The sequence below is a fragment of the Zalophus californianus genome, chromosome 8 (assembly GCF_009762305.2).
Source record: "Zalophus californianus isolate mZalCal1 chromosome 8, mZalCal1.pri.v2, whole genome shotgun sequence".
NCBI classification, from domain to species: Eukaryota; Metazoa; Chordata; class Mammalia; order Carnivora; family Otariidae; genus Zalophus; species Zalophus californianus.
Genome location: NC_045602.1, coordinates 37,691,719 through 37,719,081, shown reverse-complemented (window position 1 = coordinate 37,719,081; position 27,363 = coordinate 37,691,719). Strand labels below are relative to the sequence as shown.

General features: G+C 35.6%; 1 protein-coding gene across 2 annotated transcripts in view; it reads right to left on the bottom strand.

The window, feature by feature from the left end:
* Positions 1 to 656: 656 nt before the first annotated feature.
* The window catches only part of ZC3H6 (zinc finger CCCH-type containing 6), a 66,163-nt gene continuing 39,456 nt past the window's right edge, over positions 657 to 27,363 (bottom strand). Inside the window, exons 4-12 of one of the 2 annotated variants that reach the window (XM_027621413.1) lie at positions 17,994 to 18,243; positions 15,524 to 15,657; positions 11,092 to 11,208; positions 10,339 to 10,450; positions 9,513 to 9,622; positions 8,854 to 9,107; positions 6,921 to 7,417; positions 6,165 to 6,398; positions 657 to 2,833 (exon numbers count right to left, since the gene is read on the bottom strand). In XM_027621413.1, the coding sequence (XP_027477214.1) occupies positions 1,368 to 2,833; positions 6,165 to 6,398; positions 6,921 to 7,417; positions 8,854 to 9,107; positions 9,513 to 9,622; positions 10,339 to 10,450; positions 11,092 to 11,208; positions 15,524 to 15,657; positions 17,994 to 18,243 (3,174 nt within the window). In that variant the 3' untranslated portion in view covers positions 657 to 1,367. The remainder of the gene's footprint in view (positions 2,834 to 6,164; positions 6,399 to 6,920; positions 7,418 to 8,853; positions 9,108 to 9,512; positions 9,623 to 10,338; positions 10,451 to 11,091; positions 11,209 to 15,523; positions 15,658 to 17,993; positions 18,244 to 27,363) is intronic. The other variant, XM_027621414.1, reaches the window with a different exon arrangement.

Sequence of the window (27,363 nt, the reverse complement as noted above, 5' to 3'; positions counted from 1 at the left end):
TATTTTGCTGTGTATTTTTTAAATGACTTCTCAAGCATAGCTATTTTCATCCAAGGACCAATTTCCTTCACTTTCATTATCTTTTATAGTGAAATGCTCCATCTCAAGTTACTTATTGGAGCTATTACCAGCAAACATGGTCACACGTGTCCAGTTCAAGATATGAATATCAGTGTAATACTTACTTTCCATTATAAATAATATATGTATAAAACAAATAGGGCTGCCATTATTTATATACTGCACAAAAGACACAAGAATGAATACAAATTATTTTTCATAAAAATACAATTTCTAATCAGTTTAGATTTCCAAACTATGAGGACATTAAATACTTAAAATACCAGGCAGTCTCTTCTGTTACAGAATGCCAGTCAGGAGAGATCTGAAAGAGATTCTTTATTGGTAGCCATATACAGTTGATTATACCATCTCTGTGTTTTCTTGCTACTTAAAATATAGAACCTGGACATTTAAAACATTATCAATGCAATAATCACTACAGACTGTCACTGGATCTTTTAAAATTTTGTTAAAAATTATCAAAGTTATGATGAATACAATTATTGCAGCTACATCATTTGAAAAAGTAATATAAATTATGCTGCTAAAGACAAAAAACACTGAAACACATAAACATCACACAGCACAGCAAGAACTCATAACTATTTAATATGAAAAATTAAATTTAAAAAGTTATGTTAGAGAACTTGGGGAATTTTTCACTTTAGCAAAAACAATCTATGTATCTCCAACTTCTATGATACAGTATACAATAAAATACTTTTAAAAGATATGACATTCAAATGCTTCATTTACACGAATAATATTGCCAATACTAATAAAAGTGATGCCCTTAAACACGAACTGCTCTGCCGATTGTGATTTTAAAAATGTTTTCTTTACTTCATTTTACATTTTAGTTAGCAGTTAGCATTACATATTAATCAGTTCTGTGTTGACAAATAGAGAAGATCCTAGTCAAAATACTGTTGCTCAAAAGTAATGTACATCATATTGCTTGAAACTAACAACCATATAAAAGTGGTAATCATTTATCTAAACATTGATTATGAAAGACGACTGGCATATATTTGGGCAGAGTGTCGAGTTCATGATGGTTTATTAACGATAAAAGTACTTTTACTGAAGCTAACATGATATATAGGTTTCTATGTCAATTACTACAGTCTCTTAAAGTTATAAAAATATTATATAAAATACCACAGGCTTTAGAGGATATAACTTCATGTGGTTCTGATACTAGCAGCTGAAAAGTATTTATAATTTAAAAATAAATAAACTATAGAGGTAAACCAGTTACAAAACAGCAGAGGACTGCAATAGTCACAAAGTGAAAAGAATAGCTAACAAAATGGTGAAGCAGTTGGATCAAAAGTTTTAAAAACCTCTTTCAGAGATTTGTCATCTGGTTCTCTACTGGGATCACTTTCTGGGGTGGGGCTCATCTGTCCTGGCTGCCTGGACTGCCTTGGCTCGCTGTACTGGGGTCTAATTAAGCCTGTTAATGCCTGAATAGGAAGACTGTGCACTGCTGGGACCTGAACCATACCAGGACTCCTGAGAATATCTGCCTGGGGATCAGCCGGCCCATCCACGGCGACTTCCACGTTTGCACTGGTTTTCTGTAGCAGGACTGCTTCTCCAGGAGAAGGCTCATTTTTGTCACTACTTTTTAAACCACTTTTTTTCTGGTTCTCTGCATTTTCTGTTGCTAGCTCTGATGCAGATGATGAAGCATGCTCCCTAGGGTCATACAAACTAATGCCACTAAGAACTGAACTTGGAGTTCCCAGGGGAAGGCCAGCTGAAGAGGAGAGTTTAGGGGCATACGGAGGCAAAGGCCCTGGCCCAGAACTGCTGCTAGTCGCTGCCCCTGAGGGCTGTGATGAAGCAGGGTTGGATCTGGCTAAGTGAGGGGTGCCCTTTAATGTATGTGAGTCCTTCACAACAGCTGGGTGAGACTCTGTAGTGTGCAGTCTATGAAGCCTAGGATCAAAATTTTTTTGCAGCCTAGGATCTCCTAATTTACTTCCTGAACTATGTAAGTCTCCAAATTGTTCTAGGTAGCCTTCTCTGTTTGTGGTGTTCACTTTGGCTTTGGCTGCTGATTTCGAATCAGTGGGCACTGTGTTCTGATGAAGATCGCTTTTTGTATTCCATAACCTATTGAGCCTCTGGTCAGCTATAAGAGGGGGCAGAGGTAAATTGATTGAAGATACTGGGTCAGGTTTAGGTAAAGGGACTGGAAGTAAGTCTTCTGGAGCCCACACGATGTGTTTTGCAAAGTTGGGTTTGGTTAGGATAATATCCATTTTAATGTGACTGAACTGCCTCAGCTGAGACCTTGGATCCTGGAGCATTATGCCAGGGGAAGAATCCAAAGGTATTAAGAAAGCTTTTTCTCTCAATTCTCTTTCTGTATCTTCATCATCATCATCTCCTCTTTTGTGTTTGACAGAGCTAGCATTTGCATGATGTGAATCAAACTTTGTTCCACCAACAGAAGATCCTACGTGACCACTTCCATTCCCTCTCAATTTCCTGGGATCCCATGCAAGTCTAAGATCCAGTGGGGTAGATTCAGATTTTCTCATGTCTTGCCTTGGGATAGTCCTAAGTCTAGGGTCAACAACTTGGTTTCCTTTGCTTTTCTCTTTAGCGAGTCTTGGGTCAGTAGGAGTGCTGAGCTCTGTGGAAGGTTGTTGCTGATTCCTTAAAGTTTCTGTTTGTTTCTGTAATGTTTTCAGTATTGACTTCACACTGCTTCCTTCTTCCTCTTCACTACTTGAATACCAGTTAACAGTATCATCTAAATGCAGACGAAAAGTTATTATAAAGGATGAAGCATTCATATTTGACCTTAATTAAAATAATTAAAAAACACACATTACTTCTGGAATAAGTGTAGTCTAACTTCAAGAAAATGCATCAAAGAAATGCCAGAGATTCAACACTGGAATAAAATTAGATGTGGAATGACAATGATCAATTTAGTCATCATACTCTATAAAGAAAGAGGTGTGATATTATAATATGTGTAACGTCCTTCCGGTTAGGGAGAAGTCAGGACCTTTCACTCGGACTAGCCGAAAGGGAACTCAGAGTGTGTGTGGTATGACAGACTTGGGGAAGAAGAGAAAATACTCTTGGAAAAGAATGCTAAAATGTTTTGGATCTCTTTAATTCAAGTAATACTTAAGCTTTGTAGCTCTGGATTTAACAAGATAACAAGGATGAAATATTTTTTAAGAATCTGGAAATAAAACAAAACACTAATAGTACTGGTTAAGGAAGCAATGGGAACCAAGCAAATGAGGGATGAGGCAGAGATTTTTCATTTATAGCTTATTATATTTTTAGATGTTTGACATATGTGAATATATTAGCTATTTAAACATTTAAAAGTAAAAATAACAAAACTAACATCCTGAAATTTATATACTTTAACTTTATGGGAACACTTTGGGCTTTACTCCTGAAGGTTTATATTTAACCCTAGTATGTTAGCACCCTGTTAAGAAGCTTAACTCTCAGAAGTGTTCTCTCTAGTAGTACAGCAGGGATTAGAAACTGATACTACAGGAGGGAGTCTCCTTCCTTTCCATTAAAACATACATACGATGACTCTGAATTGGTAACACAAACACACACACACATGCACACTCCCATACATATATACGTATATATCCTAGAATATTTTGGATTAATACAATATTGGACATATTCTCATTTAACTCCTCTCACTGCTCAGTAACATGTTTCCACTGCATGGAACTTTAGTGTTACACATTTAGTTTGAACAGAGTTAAAAAACAGGCGTTGGTATTTAGGGTGAAATTGGGGTTTAAAATTGTATAGACTATATTATCACAATGGAAAAAAGTTTTGTTTTGTTTTTAAAGACTTTATTTTTAAGTAATCTCTCCATCCAATGTGGGACTCGAACTCACAACCCCAAGCATCAAGAATCTCATGTTCCACTGACTCAGCCAGCCAGGCACCCCAACCCAATGGAAAAAAGTCTCACTCATATTTCAGTGTCAGAAAAAACTACTTCTAGACACTAGATCTCTTTTATTCCTCTCTTTGATGTCAGGAAGACCAAAGCTGAACTAGTGATTCACTTTTACCTGTTGCCATTATTTTAAATATTTCTGCATAGCGATTTCACTCCTCACAGAATTTGTTACTTGTTCCAAATAGGTAAGATGATCCAAATCTGATCCACAAAAGAAAGATGCTATTTTATTTTGACTTTCATATCAATATATTTCATAAGCCATCTTAAATCCTTTTTGGAATGAGAATGAATATAGAACAGAAGGAAAGTACACCAGTAGAGATAGGCCAATGGAAAGGAAATATTAGATAAGAAATGACAGTTAACAGCTTTTTATCAGCTTTTTATCAAAGGACAGATTAAAATTATAAGGGCATTAAAATTTATAAAAATGAACATAAACACACAAAAAACCTAGCTGTTCACTACTAGGTATTTACCCCAAAGATACAAATGTAGTGATCCAAACAGGCACCTGCACCCCAATGTTCATAGCAGCAATGTCCACAATAGCTAAACTATGGAAAGAGCCCAGATGTCCATCGACAGAATAAAAAGATATGGTGTGTGTACACACACACACACACACACACACACACACACACACACACACACCATGGAACATCATTCAGCCATCAAAAAGAATGAAATCTTAACATTTGCAATGACATGGATGAACTACAGGGTATTATGTTAAGCAAAATAAGTCAGAGGAAGACAATTATCATATAATCTCACTCATATGTGGAATTTAAGAAACAAAACAGGGGAGCATAGGGGAAGGGAGGGAAAAATAAAACAAGATGAAATCAGAGAGGGAGACAAACCGTAAGAGACTCTTAATCAAAGGAAACAAACTGAGGGCTGCCTGAGGGAAGGGGAGTGGGGGATGGGGTAACTGGGTAATGGGCATTAAGGAGGGCACGTGATATGAGAACTGGGTGTTATATACAACTGATGAATCACCAAACTCTACTTCTGAAACTAATAATACACTATATGTTAATTAACTGAATTTAAATGAAAAAAAAAACCTAGCTGTTCAAGATTTTTTCTGGATACGGAGAAAAAATCTTCATAAAACATCACCAATTATATTATTATACTACAAAATTTAAATCCAGAAAAATTGTAATTTTCTTGTTTATGAAAATGTAAACTTTTGTAAGACTTTATAGAAAGATTATCATTAAAATTGTTTTTTCTTAAAGTTAAGTTTTAGCACTTTAAGGAGCAAACATAAATTGTACAGGAAATTAACTTATTAGGCATCCCTCATTTCCCTGTGATGTTAAATAAATGAAGAGTTAATGCTACAGATGTTTATATAGTAGCTTGTAGCTACCTAATGTTATCTAGTTTTACATATTTATAAATTTTATGCTTAAGAGTGGGCAAACGGGCACCTGGCTGGCTTAGTTGGTGGAGCATGAGACTCTTGGTCTCGGGGTCATGGGTTCAAGCCCCACGTTGGCCATGTAATTTACTTAATAAAAAAAATATATATATATATATACACAAAAAAGTGGGCAAACATATCAATTTTGTAATACATAAGAAGAACTGGATGCATTAAGCTTTCTCTCCTTAACTGAATTAACTATTGCTGTATACTTATTGATATCAAAAACACTAAGGTAAACTTGAGGTTTCCACATAATCTTTTATATTAAAAATAATATTCCTTCATAATATAGTAGAATCTTAAGTATACAGCCTATGCCCATAGAAACTTCTCTAATAACTGAATCATTTTAAACTTGGGCTAGAAGTCAAAATTCCTGAACTGGAAGATGTCTGGTTCCTGTTCTATTTCTTTCTTCCATAAAAAGGGCTTCAGTCCAGGCCTCACACTATAGCTTCAGATCTCACTGCTTCAGGTCAAACTCTTTGCAATTAATTACTAAAGCATTATTGTCACTGGAAATCACAATCAATTCCAAGCAGACACGAGCTACAAGGTAAATTGGAAACAGAATAGACAGTTCAGAGGAGCTCACTTTTCAAATTTTAACCTATTCAAGAGCATTTCAGGAACTGAGTAATCGAAAGTAAGATGCTATCATAACACCTGACACACCTTCTTCCTTGCTTGGTGCCCTTTGAGGTTGGGTGCTGCTTGGTTCATCTTCTTCTTGGTACTTCTGAGTAAGTCTGACAAAAAGAGCTCTCTGCACTGCAGGGAGGAGGCCTGGTGCAGGCAGGGGGCCGTGGCCCTTCGTGTTGCTGCTGCCATCAGATCCACTCGCACGGTTAGGGGAGTCTTGAACAATGGTTGGCTGATGCTGGGCAAAGTCAACATGCCACATCCCATCTATACACATAACACAGAAAGACACAGACACTGATTTAGCACAGAACTCCACTAGAAATTGAATAATAAGAAATTATAAGAAATTGAAGCTTTAATAATAATTACATTTGATTACCAAACTATTATGTGATTGCAAATATTTTTTTTAAAGATTTTATTTATTTGAGAGAGAGAGAGAGCATGGAGGGGAGAGGCAGGGGCAAGCAGACTCCATGCTGAGTGTGGAGCTGGACGTGGGGCTCATCTCACGACCAGGAGATCATGACCTGAGCTGAAACCAAGACTCGGACGTTTAACCGACTGAGCAACGCAGGCGCCCGATTGTAAATATTTTTTTAAAGCTGTCTAAAGTTCTGGTGTAGCAAATGTTTGGTTAAATTTAAAATATATTTTATGGCTTCAATTTCATTACATTTTACTTAGCTTTATTAAAAACATACACTCTTATCATGTTTTTAATGAAAAATGGAGAACTCCAAAGATTTTAAATTAAAAATGAGTTATTTGAAAAGGTAAACTTACCACCAGAGTTATTGGGTGGCTGAAAATTATGTACAGCATGCTGTGAATAGTAATTATCATAAAATTCAGCTGGGTTTTGTAGGGACTCATAACTGGTGTTGAGCTGCATTTCACCAGTACTTTGCAGGTATGAGGAACCCGGAGAACAGTGATTCTCTCTAGGTACTTTCATCATGTGTTCTGGAAAGCCCGAGCAATGGTAAGCACCACTCATACTCGGTGGTGTCAAAGGTGCATCTGGTTGAACAAGTACCCCAGCTTGACTGTGAGGACCTAAAATTCCAGGTGGAGCAGGTGGCAAAGGTGGGCTGAGTGGCACTGCTGCGCATGGATGATGTCCGGGGGAGCCCGGGTGCATCACAGGACTACTGTGTCCCTGAGACATATTAGGTCCAGGACCTGGACTTGATCCAGAACTATAGATATGTTGAGGATGTGGGCTGCTTTCCTGAAACTGTGGTCCTGGTGGTGAGGTACTGTTATAAAATGCTGGTGGCCTGTAGACAGAAAGAATAATATTTCTTAGCTCAAAGAAAAGAGGCAAACAAGAATGTTATATTTTTAAATATGTATTGGTTAAGTGTGTTTTTCTATATCAGAATGTGTGTGTGTTTTTTTTTTTAATTTTATTTATTTATTTGACAAGGAGATAGAGAACACAAGTAGGCAAAGTGGCAGGCAGAGGGAGAGGGAGAAGCAGGCTCTCCGCCAAGCAGGGAGCCGGACGCGGGGCTCAATCCCAAGACCCCAGGATCATGACCCGAGCCGAAGGCAGCCACTTAACTGACTAAGCCACCCAGGCGCCCCCAGAATGTGTTTTTAAGAAGCAGTTTATTCTACGTTATCTCCAAATGAAAACACCAAATATCAATATATGCATCTTGCCTTCATTTTAGCCCACAGTCTTAATTGACACCATCAGCTGTTCTAAAGCTTACAGATATTTTGAAAAATACAGAAAAGTACAAAGATAAGTAAGAATCACCACTAATCCGGCCACCCAAAGATACATTTTTTGATGAGTTCTCTCCTAGACTTTTTCTAGGCATACACAGACTTACAACTTTTCCATTTCTCATCAATTACTGCTGGCATATAAAAAGACCTTTAGGTTTTGATTGTTCTTCCTTCTGGACATCTTACTAATTTAATTACTATTTCTAACAGTTTTGTCAGTTGATTCCTTCAGGTTTACCAAGGGAAACCACCCAAATAATGAGCTGCCTCTCCATTTCTAACCTTTCATCTATTATGTCTTTCTCTTTTTGCATTGGGTAGGATCTGATCTACAATATTAGCCAAACAGTGGACACACCTGTCTTCCTGGCCTTAACAGAAATAATTTTAACGATTCACATTAACTGTGACATTTCCTGTAGATTTCTTGTTCCTCATTTGCTGAGATCTCATTGCTTTCCTGAGTGTTCAGGGTTAAAATAATCAACAACGGACTTAAGGCCCAGGTGCACATCCCTGGGAAAGGGCCGCAGGACTGGAATGGTGTTGTTAGGAAATGCAAATCTGGATGCAGCTTACCCAAAGGTTTTCCTCTAATAGCCCAAGGAAATAATTCTCTAAAAGAATCAAATATTCTGGAAACATGCTAATGCCACTATTTGAAAATGTTATCAATGTCGAATGTAGCCTCGTAACGAATTGGGAGAAATACCAACATCATCCACCTGGCAGTGTCCTTCAGGGTTACTATGTGGAGAGGTTTCTGAAGCTGTTAAGGATTCCACAGAGAGAAGCACTGATGGCATGCAGCAGAGGGCAGAGACAAATAGGAAGCAGGAAGAGCAATCGGGGTAAATGTCAGGTATCTGCTATCTCTATCTAAGTTTAATTATATGATTAACATGGAATACAAGTTAGTTTCTTAATAAGAACTTTTAGGGGAAAAAGGATGCCATTTTTGAGAATTTTAACTTACTTCTTCCCAATCTTATGTGCTAAATCCACAGTAGGTTTTACAACTATTTCAAAAAGAGATGGGATTTTCTTGAAATCATCAGAGAGATCGGTCTGAAAATCGTCTTCGGGATCAGAAAAGGGAAAATGCTCTGGTGGGGTTGGCAGAAGCCCAACTCCTGGAGGTGGTTTGGGAAGAGGAGTTATGCCCCGTTTTCTAAGTTCTTCTAATTCTCGTTCATCTTCATTTGTGGCTTCTTCTTCAGTGTTCAACACCTAAAAATGATTGGCAAAGATTACTATTCCAAAACAAGCTTTCTTCCTTACATTTAAAAACTGTGAAGACTTCAATAAACCAGTTTTATTAGAAAAATATCATTTTGAAGTTAAAATGGTCAGAGCGCACTAACTCATTTTTGATAATGAGGTTCAAAATGGTAAAGGATATTTCTCAAAGTACCTTAGCTTTTTAATGACAGAACAAGAGTAAGAATGATTCTTAATTCCTAGTCCAATATTTCTCCTTTTCTAACACACTACATTCATAGATTAAAACATAAAATAACAAATCCTTGATTTCTCAGGAGACTTTTATGAAATACGATTTATAAAATATGATTCAAGTCAAATGAATCTGTGGTAAGACCTAACAAATAATTGAAGTGCACAAATATTACTTACTTTGTCCAAAAGTTTCTTTGTTTCTTTAGTCAGATCATCATGTGAAAATTTGCAATTGTCTCCTTGGTAACATTTTGCTCCACTATGATAGAACTTACATGGAAATTCATGTAAATAAAAATATTAAGGAAGAGACTAATAAGTAAAATCAAACTCTAGTATTTTTAAATCCAAAAACATAACTGTACTGAGTCAATAAGGCTGTATTACTATATATTGTACTGAATTTTTTACAATCATGTCAGTTTAGACAATTTAATTTTTAAGATGAAATATTTCAATTATGTAGCAAAACAAAGATTTTAATCTTCCTTACTATATTTAGCTAGAAAAATTTTTAAATAAAAAATATAATTGCTATAGCAAATACTACAGTATGTCAATTATGTAAATTCCATTTCTTTCCACAATAAAAATTGTAGACAGAGCAAATAAATTTTGTAGTAAGAGCTTATATCAATAAAGAAAACAAAAGGGCTCGAAATGTCATGTTAAAGTCAAATATCCCAACATGAAAACTATAAGCCAAGCTACCTCATGATTTTGAAAACAAATTTTAAACTTCTAAAGAAAATATTAAATCCAGAAGTTTATTGAAAAATATGCCATTTTTAGGTGGTTTACAGTTCAGGAAATTCCTGTAGGGTTTTAGGAAATTTATTACTGTAATCAGCACTTTGACAAGATCAAGAGAAAAAAATCATATGACCATAGCAGAAGCTATTTTAAATTTAAAACCAAAGTAAGTTTTCTAGGGATTTTAAAAAACCTCAGTAATGTTTTACAACCTCAAAATTTTGGTTAACATCTTCTTAATAAAGGATATTATGCATATAAATGCAGTTCTCTCCTTTGGTACAATATCCTTGTAAATAAAATTTGCAGATCTCCTTTCTCTTCTCCAACTCTGCATCATGATCAAATTTACACTGATCTCCCTGTCACAAAAGAGAAAAAAGAGAAAAAAGAAAGAGAGAGAAAAAAAGTAACAACTGAGTTTTTTCTATGGTGTTCCATGGTGGAATTGTGGCCATATCTTCAGTGTTTAAATAATGATCTAATAATAATTCAAACAATCCCTTGGAAGTCTTGCCCAGGACAGTGGATGTGGCTATGTACAGAGGCAGCATGGTGAGCATGGCCTCAGAGGCTGCTGCCTGGGTTCCTCCAGCACTCACCATTTCTAGCTGAGCTACTGTGGGCACATATTTAACCTCTTGGTTTGGCCATGTATAAAACAGGGATAATAACAATAACTACTTCATAGGGTTGCTGTAAAGATTAAAAAATTTAATATTAATAATCCACTTTGAACAGTACTTGCCACATAGCATTATGCGTTTGTTAAACAAAATCTGAGTTCAACAAATTATATTACTGTCCCAGAATACACTTAAATGAGCTCTGATGTACAGTATTTCCATAGATACACTTTGAAGATATGTTTTGAGAACCAGCTTTATTATTATAACTGTATGAGAAATGAAAAAAAAAAAAACTAACCATCCCCAAAAAAGACTTTACATCTTAAAGATTATTTTGGAAGTTAAAATGATTTATGATGCCCCCCAAAATTTACCTTAATACATCTCCCTTCCAGAAAGTATTTACAGATTTGTTTTCCTTTATGTTCCACTGTGTGCTGATTAATGAATTCCTGAGTCATAACCTTCCATTTTTTCCCTGGTTTACTATACTGTAAGAAAGAAAAAATCATTTGAATACAACATATGAAATATTACATATGTACTAAAATGGATAGTCAAATGGATTGGGAAAGCAGTACAAACTACTATTTAAAGTGGTCAAGAGCGGACATTCAGACACTATACACTTCCTTGGAGAGATACGCTTCTCATACACTGCTCACTGCTACCAGCAGTTGCAAAGAACCCTCTTTCTATTTTAATGAGGCTGTACAATTACTTTAAGATAAAATTTTGAAAACCTTGAAAATTAACAATAATACTCTGTTGGCAAAGATGTTAAATGTGCATTCTTGTGACTGTTGATAGCTATGTTATAAAAGATTTATAATATCCATACTGTTCGACACAAAATTTGCACTTTTCAGGAGTATTCTGAAGGAATTATCAGGGAGGCACACATACATTTATTCACAAAAATTACTGCAGAATTACTTTACATGATAAAACAACAAACAAGCAGACACCTAGAAATACTCTACACATCCCAAACAACGAGGCCAGTCAAATACATTATGATGCAGATCAGTGTAGATTAGTATGAAATCATTACAAATTGATGAGATGGAAAGACAATTTGGGGACATAAGAAAATGTTCACAGTACTTTAGTAAGTGGAAAACTGATCTGAATTTTATAATAATAAATACAAAGAAAAAAGACTAAAAGAATATAACCCCATGTTTAATAGTGTATGTCTCTAGATGGATCTCCAAAAAATTAGAGATATTTTGCATGTGTGGTTATTCTGTACTTCCTTTAGGAAAAAAAAAAGAGGGAGGATGTATTTCCTTTAACTTTTAAAAAATAACAAAAAGAAGTATACGGTAGAAATTCTCACAGCCCTACCTACCTGTTTTCCTTACTTTCTCCTTAGACCCCTATTCAACTTTTGCTATGAGTACAAGAAGACTGAGCAACAAGAGCAGGATGCTTAGCCATGCTAAGAACTTAGATTCATGAGCTCTGAAAAAATAGCACTGTTTTTCAAACACCTGGTATGCACCATGCTTTGTATATAGCAGGAACTCACAATAACTATTTGCTCTTCTAATTTGATTTGTTTCCCTTTCCTTCAATTTGCTAGGAGATGGAGAACAAAACACAACCTACTGAAAATAGGAAACTGCCTCAGAGCAAACACTTGAGGCAAAGCATGGCTAGACTTAAATTTGATCCTCAGCGTTCGCATTTGAAACATATGTTTTACTGTAAGAATTCTGGGGAAAAAAAGTACAAAAACACCAAGAAAAGAGATAATCCTATAGGTTCTTTTAAAAAATATAAGTATACCCAAATTGCCCCAGGAAAACACAATGAAATTGCTTATACTATTCTTGACAGGATCATTTAAAATGTCTTAAATTTATGTAAATTTGACTCACAAACATTTTCTTTCCAGGCTCATTTAGAAAAAGTAGATATAAATGACCAGCTCACATATGCCTTCTGTACAAAGAATGGTGGCCATAATAAAATAGGAAGCCAAGGAGAATGCATTATACAAAACCAATAGGCCAACTTGGAGAATATAACTGAAATTGAAAAGTAAAATAGTAAGTAATCACCAAAAAACCCCCAAAACCACCCCGAAAAATGCACCAAGTTGTACCTCTATTTCATCAATAACGCATTCTATGTTACTTTCTAATCATGTGCCTCATTGTTTTAATAGAGGATAGTGGGTTTTTTTATTTTGTTTTTCAGTTTAGTTTAGTTTAAATGAGTAGAAAGTATATCAGTATCCATAACCATGAGAAACCTAATTATAATCAAGATATTCTAGAAAATCTAAAGCAGCTTTAACAATTAAATTTTAGGACAAAATAACATGCCTAGAAGATCTGATCTTTTAAGTCTAAGCCTGTAGAAGCAACATGAATGTCCTCTACCCTAAGATCTCTTGTAATATAAGAGTTGGAAGAACCACAGAAGTCATTTAGTTCATCAGCCTCACTAGACAAATGTGAAAAGTGAATATTAGAGAAATTAGTGACTTGCCAAGGGTCGTATGGCAAGTTAGCGGTCAAGATAGCTAGAACTCTTTGCACTGTATCATACCACCTCTAAGAAAACACAATTCAAGAAAGAGGGAGAGAAAGGAAAGATGGAGAGAGGGAAAACTAAAGTACCTATTTGGTTATTTTAAAATGTATTTACTCTAGAAGATGTATTATATTGGCATAAGGAACAAGAGCATAAAATATTTTTAAAAATATATAAGGAAGAGGGAACAAAAAGATTTGCCAGCAAAATAATATGTATTTACAGAAAATGTAATAGCTGTTATAAATACGAAAAAAATAAGGGAGGTTTTATGGCCAACAGAATCAGTAAGTCCTTCAAATCTATCAAAAATTTACTTGTTCTGTGACCACACAGAGTTTTCAAGACAGTTCGTGTGGACATGCAGGTATCTGTGAATTTATCTGGCTTTGGGAAGATCTCACACTCCCTGGAAAGGATGGAAATGGATCTATGTTGGCCACTCTAGCATGTTCACTCTACCCTGGATAGGTTTCCCCCAGACCACTCCCGAACAGGAGCTACTTGCTTGGGATCTGGCACTCTCCTGGTTGAGTGGAATCATAACAAGAAATCTCTCTTGACAGCCAATAAACTGACACAGTTGATAATATTTTAATTTTAGTAAGCAAAAGGAAAAATATTCTAAATCTGATGAATGCAAAAGAAAAAATTTATTCTGATTTTCTATAACATGATAATCTTTTAGTTGCAATCCAGATCTGTAAACATGTTAGTGCTTGAAAGTCTCCTTAGAGTTAATTTAATACCATACTTTCATTTTACAGATTAAGCAAATTGAACCTCAGATTCAGGTAGTGACTTGTTCAAAGGCACACTTTCTTGGAAGCTAATTTTTTTTCCAAGCATAGTGTGTACCTATTGGATATAGGAGAAAGCTTACTTTCAGATAGCATTCATATTAATTTGGTCTAGGGAAAGGAGCACACTCTAGAGGAATGTAGGAAGATGGACAGGCAGGTTACAATTACTTAGAAATTCTACGCTTGTTTCCAAAGCTGCTATTCCATGGAACAGTGAGTTGGCTCAATTAATGTTAATAGATTGGGCAGGGGTGGGGGGAAGTTCAGGGTCAAGTAAAATATGAAAACAATGGATTGAACAAAGTAAAACAGGCTTTTTTATACCTAATTTGCAAGAAGACTTTAATACATTAATGTCAACTGAGAATCCCCAAGAGTAGACTGGCATATGCTGGGTTTCACAAATTTATTTGGGCCTGAACTTCTTTTTTTAGGTCATACCTATTAACATCTCCCTAAATAGTATACTAAGGAGTACATATTAAGAAATCTTTGCCCCTTGGGGCACCTGGGTAGCTCAGTCACTAAGCATCCGCCTTTGGCTTGGGTCATGATCCCAGGGTCCTGGGATGGAGCCCCGCACTGGGCTCCCTGCTCGGTGGAGAGCCTGCTTCTCCCTCTCCCTCTCCCCCTGCTTGTGTTCCCTCTCTCACTGTCTCTCTCTCTGTCAAATAACTAAAATCTTAAAAAGAAAAAAAAGAAAGAAAGAAATCTTTGCCCCTTATCTTTAAACCCAGACATCAGAAAATCAAGCATTTTCACATTACAATATATTGCTATCCCTTTACTCTCACTCAAGGTTGTAGCTTTTAATAACCTACCCTTGCTCTGTATAATTCAATCAATCTTACTGGAACAGTGGCAGAATACTGGATTTGGACCACTTTAATCCCAAGAGTCGCAACAAGGCTGAAATGTACATGTTCAGAATTCAATTCAACATATATTTATTCACTATTTACTATTCACAATGTACACAAACTCATCTTTCCAACCATTTATAGTGCCTTTTCTTCTCTTTCAATGCTTTCAGTTCTAATAAGTTAATTTACCGCTACAGTATCTCCCTTCTTATTAGCCATGCTTCATATTGAGCTATTAGCATTTTATTGCCCTTTGCATCTGGGGAAGATGACTCCTAGGAAAGTAAAGTACAACAGAGAACTACTAGAATCACATTTTTGCTTTCCGACATACAAGTTTTATTTTGAGGTGCTTTCAAACACATTAATTTTATTTCAAGGTCACCTAAATTTACATCTCTATACTAGTATCTGGACTAATTAAAACAACAATTCTTTTATTTCTTTTTTTAGAATCTATTTATACTCATTTGATCTTAGCTGGAAATTTTTCATTCACTAGGAAAGTAGCATTAAAATCACAATGCTTTCTTTGCAGCCAAATAGGTTAAAAGATGGAAAAGCTCTCCTCATTATCTATAAATTCTCAGTACCTCTTGATAGTCATCCATTCCTGAAAAAATATTAGGCCCTTTATTGGTTCTTCCCCCACGGTCTTTGCGTTTGATTTTCTTCGGCAAACCACGTCCACGACCAACATTAAAAGTTTTAACCCTCTGTTCAATACCTAAAAGAGTTAAAATGTACTTCAAATATTATAGAAAAACAACATACCTGTCAACCTATCAGTTTATAGGGAACAGCATATTTTAAATAGTCGATAATATACAGTGCATTTTTTTTTCTTCCTCTCTAGATTCAGTGAAAAAAATTTAATTAAATCTTTACATTTTACTTTCCAGGTAGTGCTTCTCATTCTTTTTTTTTTTTAAGGGATGTTAACAATAAGGAGGTCAAGGCACCAGAATACACATGGCTACAGAAGTCAAAGCTAGTTTTGTTCTTTTCAATTTTCCTTTGAATAGGAAATAACAAGGCTTTCTGTTTTTAAGGGAATTAAATATTATATTCATCCTTAAGGAAGACATTGTAGGTATTAGTGGTTAATTTGACCAAATTGAGTTTCTAGTGATAATTTTGAGTAGGTATCACATATATTTCCAAGTAAAATTTATACCCGTCTTTTACTTTTAAAACACTTAGCATTTAAAAGTATCTAAAATTGCAAAAATTATGTATTAGGATGGTAAGTTACTATATAGAGTCATTTCTCATTCTACCAAAGTCACATCAAACATACATTTTCTTATGTATTAAGTGATCTTAAACCTACAGAACAGCAAATAAATATATGAAAAAATGTTTTACTTCATTAAAAAGAAATAAAAGAAATTAAAAATTTAAAAATAACATACCAATTTTTATCTCAAAGAATAGTGTTGGTATGGATTTGGAGAAATTGGCATTTTCACACACTGGTGGGGTGTTATAAATTGGCCTATCAACTTTTTGGAAATCAACTTGGTATGTGGATAAAAAATTTTCAAATGTGTGGCTACATCTTTTGATTCAATTCTGCATTTTAGAATTTATTCTTAAGAAAAAATATTTGTGAAGATGCTCTTTGAGACATGTATAAATATATAGGGCTAATCACAGAATTTAAAAAAAAATGGGTGCAACTTAAATCTCAAGTGATTACGATCACACAAACCTAAGAATCTGTTAGACAAATTATGGTATATCTATTTAATTGAATAGAATGTTAGCATTAAAAGCTAATTAACATAAGAATGATACAATTCATAGTTAAGGGAAAAAACAAGTTAAACAGTATGCATAGTTTTTTGTTAAAAATAATTGTCAGAAAAATTCTGGAAGAATGTACACCAAAAATATTAATAGTAATTATATCTGGTGTAGGGATTCAAAGTATTTTTGTTTTATCTTTGATCTTTGTTATTGTTTCCACACATGGAAAAAGTTTTCTGCATCTGACCATATATTACTTTCATAACTGAGGGGGGGAAAATGAATGTCCAAAATAAAAGAATACTCAATTCTTTAACAGAACAAACAGGAAGAGCCTGAAAGGGAAAACCCCAGGTGGGAATGGATGAGCAAAACCTCTCTGTTCCCTTATTCCCCAAGTGGAATGATTCCTGACACCACTATGTCTAGACTTCAGGAACAAACTTAACTAATTACAATAGCATATGCACAGACAAATTCCTTTCCTTTTTTAGGTCAGCAAAGCCTGGATTCATATTTTTCAAAGGAATTTTGCTAGGAAATCCAGAAAAAATAAAGTCATAAAAACAATCACATTTACTCATAACTGATTCCTTTTTTCAACAATATAGAAAGTATAGTAACATTGGGTTAGGGGCTCACTCCTTCACCTCAGCCTCATCTTGCTCCAGTTTTCTTGAAGCAGACATTGAGTGGACAATTTGTAAGGTTGATTTGACTTTTATGTGACCCATAGTTTCTATGGCAACTTGCCCTGGTCTCTCCAGGGATCATGTGCCTCAATACAGCAGAGGAAGTGATGATCACTTGGGAAATTTCTTAGTTTATGTTCTTATTTCCAATCTTGAAGGATATCCATAATCCTAAGTGTAAGTACATTTGCACAGCAAAGATGATCATCATCTTTTAAAGTCTAATAAAAGAATAGCTCCCCAGAATTCTGTCTTTATAGGTCTAAAATATAAAGCGATGCACAGAGTAACAGAAATAACTGAAAAAGGTAAGCCATTTTTTCAGTATACTGATATCATTATACAAGGAAAGGGAAAAAATGTAATGGGAAAGTTGTTTTACATTTTTATATACTTTTAAAATATTAGTGTATCTAATTCAAATATGAAGAGATCATGCAGACTGAAATATTTGTAGATGTTTGTCCTCAAAATCTATAAAATAAAGAAAAACAAATTCAGGAACCATGGGAACAAGCTGATCTTGAGAAGGGACTAAGAAATTTAAGTTGTTACTCCACAGCTGCCTGTTGTAATAAGGCTCTCCTATTCAAAAACAGACTGACAATTTTGCACTTACCTTGCTGGGCTTTCATTCTTTGTTTTTTCCCTGGTTCTTTAGAAAATGATGATCCTAAAGCTGTAGTTGAGGTTTCTTTAGCTTGTCTGTACTGTTTCAGCTGACTGGCAAAATCTTCGTCTGTCTCCTGACTGTAGGTGCCGAAGTTGTCATCACTGTACGTACTGTACTCATCATACTCTTTACTTTTAAATTTTTTGTTATGTTGGCTCTTCTTTGATGTCATGTAGCTTCCTGATAAGTGTCCATGCTAAGTGAAAATGGACAATCATTATCAGGATTTTTCAGTTAAATAAATGAATTGATAGTAATACAGGACATCTGTTTTCCCTCAGAAATTTGGAGAAAGAAGGGGAAGATGGTTGTAGTTCTAACTCTTGGTTAGTACTTGTCTATGACAGTATTTAAAGCTAAAGTATTTAAAGTTCAAAAAGCTAAATGCTACTCTGGTATTATTAAACATTCTAAAGTTCATAGATCTTGCTGGTGAGTGTGTTTTGTTCACTTTTTGTTTTCCAGGTCCCATGTCTCAATATATGAGTATAAAAGTATACTCAAAAACCCACACCGTTACACATGAATTCCTTCTCCAAAAAATTTAGTCTTTTTGAAAATATGGAAAATACAGTAAAATAGCCTGAAGTGGAAGAAAATATATATTCTCCTAATATTGTCCCAAATGACAAATTTAAGCATATTATACTTAATTAAAAAAAAATGTGTGGAAATTTTAGAAAAAGGAAATGTTTATATCTGAGGCCTAACAAGGATTTCCCTAAAAGTTAAAAACATTTAGTGAAAAAATTGCTCATTAGGAAATATTTATTATACTATACATTATTAATCTTATTAATAATTTATTTTACTAAAACATATGAAAACTAAGAATATACTTTAGTCCTACAATTTTTTTTTTTAAAGTAGCATGGAACCAAACGCGGGGCTTGAACTCATAACCCTGAGATCAGGACCCGGACACTTAACCAACTGAACCATACAGGCACCCCTAGTCCTACAATTTTATTTAATGATAGTATTCAATTCCATCTCTATTCACTAAAATATTTGTATTAGTTCGGTCATATCTTCTGTCAAATGTTTTTAAAAGAGAGAAAGAAAAAAATGCACCTAATTACAGTTTAAAGATCTAGCAAAACCCAGACCATGACTCATTTTCAGCTTAGCACATTTTAAATACAATATAAAAATACTGTCTGCCCTGGCAGATTACCAACATGAGACTATGAGTTTTTAATAAAATGCAGGGAAATATTAAGATCTTTTCAGTAATTATAAAATAGAGAAAAAAACACTTAACTAAACATACCAAGAAAATCAATTAGCTCATCAATTTAAAATTTTAAAGATATTGTATTAGGCTTCTGACTTATTTTGAGCAGTGTTTGTTTTTTTTTTTAAAGATTTCATTTATTTATTTGTCAGAGAGAGAGAGAGCCCAAACAGGGGGAGCAGCAGAGGCAGAGGGAGAAGCAGGCTCCCCACTGAGCAGGGAGCCCGATGTGGGGCTTGATCCCAGGACCCTGGGATCATGACCCGAGCCTAAGGCAGGTGCCCAACTGACTGAGCCACCCAGGTGTCCCTTGAGCAGTGTTTTAGAAATTTTTGTTGTTGTTTGTTGTTTTTAAAATCAACTATTCTCATCTAGCACTTCAGAAATTCAGAAAGGGATTTATAATTGTAGCCAAAAGGCAGTGTTTGACATTTTTAATAAAAAACTATGAAAATAAAATAAAAATAATTACTTAGATTAAGGTGAAGATTAATTAATTAGTTGAATGATGTTGACTTTTCCTCTTATTAAAAAATGTGATTCCATGACATGCTAGACCAGATGGATTTAATAGATATATTCAGAACATTCCATCCTAAAACAGAATACACATTCTTTTCAAGTGCACATGGAACACTCTCCAGAATAGATCACATATTAGCTCACAAAACAAGTCTCAACAAATTCAAAAAGACTGAAGTTATACCATGCATCTTTTCTGACCATAATACATTATGAAACTAGAAATCAATCATAAGAAAAAATCTGGAAAGAGCACAAATACATGGAGGTTAAATAAGATGCTATTAAACAATGAGTGGGTCATCCAAGAAATCAAAGAAGAAATCAAAAAAATACATGGAGACAATTGAAAATGAAAACACAATGGTCCAAAATCTTTGGGATGCAGCAAAAACAGTTCTAAGAGGGAAGTTTCTAGCAATACAAGTCTACTTCAAGATGCAAAACAAAACAAAACAAAAAACTCAATAACCTCACCTTATACCTAAAGGAGTTAGAAAAAGAACAAATAAAACCAAAAATCAACAGAAGGAGGGAAGTAATAAAGATTAGAGGAGAAATAAATGATATAGGAAACTAAAAAAGCAATAGAACAGATCAATGAAACCAGGAACTGGTTCTTTGAAAAGACAACAAAATTGATTAAATCTCTAGTCAAACTCATTAAAAAAAAAAAAGATTCAAATAAACAAAATCAGAAACAAAAGAGGAGAAATAACAACCAATACCACAGAAACACAACAGACTGTAAGAGAATAAATATTATGAAAAATATGCCAACTAACTGGACAACCTAGAAGAAATGGATAAATTCCTAGAAACACATAACCTACCAAAACTGATCAGGAAGAAATAGAAAAATTTAACAGACTGATTATTAGCAATGAAATTGACTCATTAATCCAAAAACTCCCAATAAACAAAAGCCCAGGATCCAGATGGTTTCACAGGTGAATTCTACCAAACATTTAAAGAAGAGTTAATATCTATTCTTCTCAAACTTTTCCAAAAAATAGAAGAGGAAGAAAAACTTCCAAATTCATTCTATGAGGCCAGCATTATCCTGATTCCAAAATCAGATAAAACACCACCAAAAAAGAGAACTACAGGCCAATATCTCTGATGAATATTTATGCAAAAATCCTCAACAAAATATTAGCAAACTGAATCCAACAATACATTAAAAATATCACTCATGACATTCAAGTGGGATTTATTCTTGGGCTGCAAGGGTGATTCAATATTCACAAATCAATCACTGTGATACATCATATCAATAAGAGAAAGGATAAAAACCATATGAGCATTTCAATAGAAGAAGAAAAAGCATTTAACAAAGTACATCCATTCATGATAAAAATCCTCAACAAAGTAGGTTTAGAAGGAACATACCTCAACATAATAAAGGCCTTATATGAAAAACCCATAGCTAACATCCTCAAGGGAAAAACAGAGCTTTCCCCCTAAGGTCAGGAATAAGACAAGGATGTCGATTCTCACCTCTTTTATTCAACACAGTACTGGAAATCCTAGCCACAGCAATCAAACAAGAGAAAGGAATAAAAGGCACCCAAATTGGTAAGGAAGAAGTAAAATTTTCACTATTTCCAGATGACACGATACTATATATAGAAAACTCTAATGACTCTACCAAAAAACTACTAGAATTGATGAATGAATTCATTAAGGTCACAGAGCCTACAAAATCAATGTACAGAAATCTGTTGCATTTCTATACACTAATAATGAAGCAGCAGAAAGAGAAATTAAGAAAACAATCCCATTTACAATTGCACTAAAAATAATAAAATACCTAGGAATAAACTTAACCAAAGAGGTGAAAAATCTGTACTCTGAAAACTATAAAACATTGATGAAAGAAATTGAAATTGAAGATGAGGGATGCCTGAGTGGCTGTCGGTTAAGTGTCTGTCTTCAGTTCAGGTGGGATCAAGCCCCACATCGGGCTCTCTGTTCAGCGGGGAGTCTGCTTCCCCCCCCACTCATGCTTGCAACTTTCTCGCTCTCTCCCTCTCTGAAATAAATAAATAAATAACATCTTAAAAAAAATAAATTGAAGATGACACAAACAAATGGAAAGACATTCCATGCTCATGGATTGGAAAAACAAATATCATTAAAATGTTTATACTACCTAAAGCAATCTATAGATTTAATGCAATCCCTATCAAAATACCAAGAGCATTTTTTACAGAACTAGAATAAACAATCCTAAAATTTGTATGGAACCATAAAAGACTTCGAGTAGGCCAAAACAATTTTGAAAAAAAAAAACAAAACAAAACTGAGGTATCACAATTCCAAACTTCCAGTCATATTACAAAGCTGTAGTAATCAAAACAGTATAGTACTAGCACAAAAACAGACACATAGATCAATGGAACATAATAGAAAGCCCAGAAATAGCCCCACAATTATACGGTCAATTAATCTTTGACAAAAAGACAAGCATATGCAATGGGAAAAAGACAGTCTTGGGGCACCTGGGTGGCTCAGTTAGTTAAGCGTCTGCCTTCAACTCAGGTCATGATCCCAGGGTCCTGGGACAGGACAAATGGTGTTGGGAAATTTGGACAGATACACGCAAAAGACTGAAATTGGACCACTTTCTTACACCATACACAAAAACAAACTCAAACGGATTAAGGACCTAATTGTGAGACCTGAAACCATAAAACCATAAAAATCCTAAAAAAGAGCACAGGTAGTAATTTCTTCGACACTGGCTGTAACATCTTTTTAGATGTGTCTCTTGAGGTAGGGGAAACAAAAGCAAGAATAAACTGTTGGGACTACATCAAAATAAAAAGCTTCTGCTCAGCAAAGGAAACAACTAACAAAACTAAAAAGACAACCTACTGAATGGGAGAAGATATTTGCAAATGACATATTTGATAAAGGGTCAGTATCCAAAATATATAAAGAACTTATCAACTCAACATCAAAAAGCAAATCATCCAAAAAAATGTGATTCTATTAATTCTTCAATGATATATTTCAATACTCTATGACTAAAGAGCACTCTTTAAAGAGTATGAATTTTTCTCTGCAGATTAGATGCTTGTTATAAAAACTTTTAAGTCTTTTTTTTTTTTTAAGCAGGCTCCACACCCAGCACAGAGCCCAATGGAGGGCTTAAACTCACAACCCTGAGGAGCAAGACCCAAGCTGAGATCAAGAGTCGGATGCTTAACTGACTGAGCCATCCATGTGCCCCAAAAACTTTTAATTATTCTTTTTAAGATTTTATTTATTTATTTGACACAGAGAGAGCACAAGTAGGCAGAGCGGTAGGCAGAAGGAGAGGGAGAAGCAGGCTCCTGGCCAAGCAGAGAGCCCGATGCAGGGCTCAATCCCAGGATCCCGGGATCATGACCTGAGCTGAAGGCAGACGCTTAACCAACTGACCCACCCAGGTGCCCCAAAAACTTTTAATTCTTAATACTAATTTAATTCTCTGATTTTTCACAGCTTTTACAAAAATAATCTCCATATTCCTACTTTTTAAAATAGAATTATCCCTAAACTTTCTATATATACCCCTAGCTAGTTTTCCCAACTGCAAATATTCCTAATAGCCCTCTAATGATGCAAACCTGCCCCCCATCCCAGGGCTCCTTCTGCAGTGAAAGACTCTAATGTTTGGGTCTGGGCATCACCCATACAGTGCTAGTGCTCCACGAAGCACTAAATGGATGACATTACAGGAGCAGCCCCAGTTCTCTAGGTGAGTATCTCTGTATGCTTCACATGTTCATCATTTGGAACAAACAAAATGCATTCATCAGCAAGGATCTAGCAAGTATTTTTTTAAAGCCTTCCTGCAAGAAGATAACAGAAATGAAAAAGCCTATAAGTTCTACACTTAGGATACAGTTTCTCCAATCACTCTGCTGACTGATTATGAGGCTATATACTTGGCTAGAATGTCTGTAGGGCAGACTGGCTTTCTGTAAAATGGAAACTGGTCCCACAACAATCACTGTAAACATGAAATAAGGGAATGGGAGGCCTTGAACAAGGATAAGGAAAAGGGAAGATATACTAACTCCTCAAATTTAATAGCTAGATGTTAATTCTATATTCTATTTTTGGCCTAAATTATAGAAGTTATATAGCAGGCATTTGTTATCTAGGAAAACAGAATTTTTAGGAGGTACTTAGGGTACTTTCTAATTTCAGTGAGTCAACTCTAAAACATTATGTGGAGGAAATGGTACTGAACTTTTTCTCCTAGCAGACTAAATAATTCAGGTCAGTTCTCCTCCTAAAAAATGTAGAAAAGACAGACAATATTTTTTTTAATCCACTGTAAACATCAGAGAGCTATCAAACGTGTGAGGGATTACTGGACCATTAATATCCATGGAGTAGATGAAAATCATGAGAAATGAGCAGCGTCTGGAGCGGTTTTTGCTCTGAAAGCATCAGCCCAACATGAAAAATCAGCTGAAAGGTTCAAGAGCACTTCTGACTACCCCTTTAATCTATGGGAACAAAAGGAGAAATCCAGAGTCTAGAAAAAATAGAAGCCTTATTAGTAACCCCCACCCACCAGTTTTGGGTCAATCTCAAAATGTGGGTCAGAGACTACAGTCCAATCTATCATCTGGGCGGCCAAGAAGAGTTTCAAACCCTGAAGTTGGAATAAAGTTTGTAAGGGTCACTAAAAATTTTTCAGGAGCAAATAAAAATCCTCTCTGAAGGAAATTAATATCATCTCAGGCCTCAAATTATTTCTACCAAATGCACCGTATTTTGCAAACACAATGCTCAGCACACAATACAAAAGCGAACAAAAAACCTAGTCATATGAGATAAGATCAGCATGAGGAACAGCTAAAAGCAACTAGTAATAGAAACAGACTCCAGACACTGAAATGCATGTAACACAGATTTTAAAATATCTGCGCTTGTTATTTTCAAGTAAATGACATGAGAGGGGCACCTGGGTGGCTCAGTTGTTAAGCCTCTGCCTTTGGCTCAGGTCATGATCCCAGGGTCCTGGGATTGAGCCCAGCATCGGGCTCCCTGCTCAGCAGGAAGCCTGCTTCTCCCTGTCCCTCGCCCCCTGCTTGTATTCCCTCTCTTGCTGAGTCTCTCTGTCAAATAAAGAAATAAAATCTTAAAAAAAAAAAAGACATGAGAATTTTAGCAGTGAACTGGGAACTATAAAATTAAAGATTTGAAAAAAAATCAAATTTCTAGATCTGAAAAATACAAACACTGGAATTAAGAATTTAGTAGATGGGTTTAATGACAAATTAGATCCTCTAAAGAGAAGAGGAGGGAAGAAAGGTAAAGGAGAAAACAAAGCATATGCAGTAAAATGTTAACATTCTGGGAATCTGGGTGAAAGATATACAGGAGTTCTTTGCACTATTCTTAGAACTTTTTACAAGCCATTACAACAAAATTATTAAAGTAACAGTGAAACCAATATATAAAAGCTAAGAGATTTTATTGACAGTGAAACTGCACCACAAACAATGCTAAATAACGACAAAGTACTTTAGGTGAAAAAAAAAAAAGAAGATAGTAGGAAGGGCAAAATGAACGGGGGGAAATCGGAGGGGGAGACGAACCATGAGAGACTATGGACTCCGAGAAACAAACTGAGGGCTCTAGAGGGGAGGGGGGTGGGGGGATGGGTTAGCCTGGTGATGGGTATTAAAATTTGTATGGAATCAGAAAAGACCCTGAATCGCCAAGAAGATGATGAAAAAGAAAAACAAAGCTGGGGGCATCACGTTGCCCGACTTCAAGCTATATTACAAAAAGTGATCATCAAGACAGCATGGTACTGGCACAAAAACAGACGTATAGACCAATGGAGCAGAATAGAGGGCCCAGATATGGACCCTCAACTCTATGGTCAAATAATCTTTGACAAAGCAGGAAAGAATGTCCAATGGAAAAAAAACAGTCTCTTCAATAAATGGTGCTGGGAAAACTGGACAGCCACATGCAGAAGAATGAAACTCGACCATTCTCTAACACCATACACAAAGATAAACTCAAAATGGATGTAAGACCTCAATGTGAGACAGGAATCCATCAAAATCCTAGGGGAGAACATAGGCAATAACCTCTTTGACATAGGCCACAGCAACTTCTTTCAAGATACATCTCCAAAACCTAGTGAAACAAAAGCAAAAATGAACTTTTGGGACTTCATCAAGATAAAAAGCTTCTGCACAGCAAAGGAAACAGTCAACAAAACAAAAGGCAACCCACGAAATGGGAGAAGATTTTTGCAAATGATACTACAGACAAGGGGCTGGTATCCAAGATCTATAAAGAACTTCTCAAACTCAACACCCAAAAAACAAATAATCAAGTCAAAAAATGGGCAGAAGACATGAACAGACACTTCTCTGAAGAAGACATATAAATGGCTAACAGACACATGAAAAAATGTTCATCATCAGCCATCAGGGAAATTCAAATTAAAACCACACTGAGATACCACCTTACACCAGTTAGAATGGCAAAAATTGACAGGGCAAGAAACAACAAATGTTGGAGAGGTTGTGAGAAAGGGGAACCCTCTTACACTGTTCGTGGAAATGCAAGCTGGTAGAGCCACTTTGGAAAACAGTGTGGAGGTTCCTCAAAAAATTAAAAATAGAGCTACCCTATGACCCAGCAATTGCACTCCTGGGTATTTACCCCAAAGACACAGATGTAGTGAAAGAAGGGCCACATGTACCCCAATGTTCATAGCAGCAATGTCCGCAATAGCCGAACTGTGGAAAGAGCCGAGATGCCCTTCAACAGAATGGATAAAGCAGATGTGGTCCATAGATACAATGGACTATCACTCAGCCATCAGAAAGGATGAATACCCAACTTTTACATCAACATGGGTGGGACTGGAGAAGATTATGCTAAGTGAAATAAGTCCAGCAGAGAAAGTCAATTATCATATGGTTTCACTTATCTGTGGAACATAAGGAATAGCAGGGAGGACATTAGGAGAAGGAAGGGAAAATGAAGGGGGGGAAATCGGAGGGAGAGATGAACCATGAGAGACTGTGGGCTCTGAGAAACAAACAGGGTTTTAGAGGGGAGGGAGGAGGGGGGACTGGTTAGCCCGGTGATGGGTATTAAGGAGGGCACGTACTGCATGGAGCACTGGGTGTTATATGAAAACAATGAACCGTGGATCACTACATCAAAAACTAATGATGTAATATATGATTATTAACATAACAAAAAATTAAAAAAAAACCTAATGATGTATGGTGACTAACATAACACAATAAAATTGAATTTAAAAAAAGAAAAAGAGGGCACGTACTGAAAGGAGCACTGGGTATTATACACAATGAATCATGGAACACTACATCAAAAACTAATGAAGTAGGGGCGCCTGGGTGGCTCAGATGGTTAAGCGACTGCCTTTGGCTCAGGTCATGATCCTGGAGTCCCGGGATGAAGTCCCGGGATCGAGTCCCACATCGGGCTCCCTGCTCAGCAGGGAGTCTGCTTCTCCCTCTGACCCTCTTTCCTCTCATGCTCTCTCTCATTCTC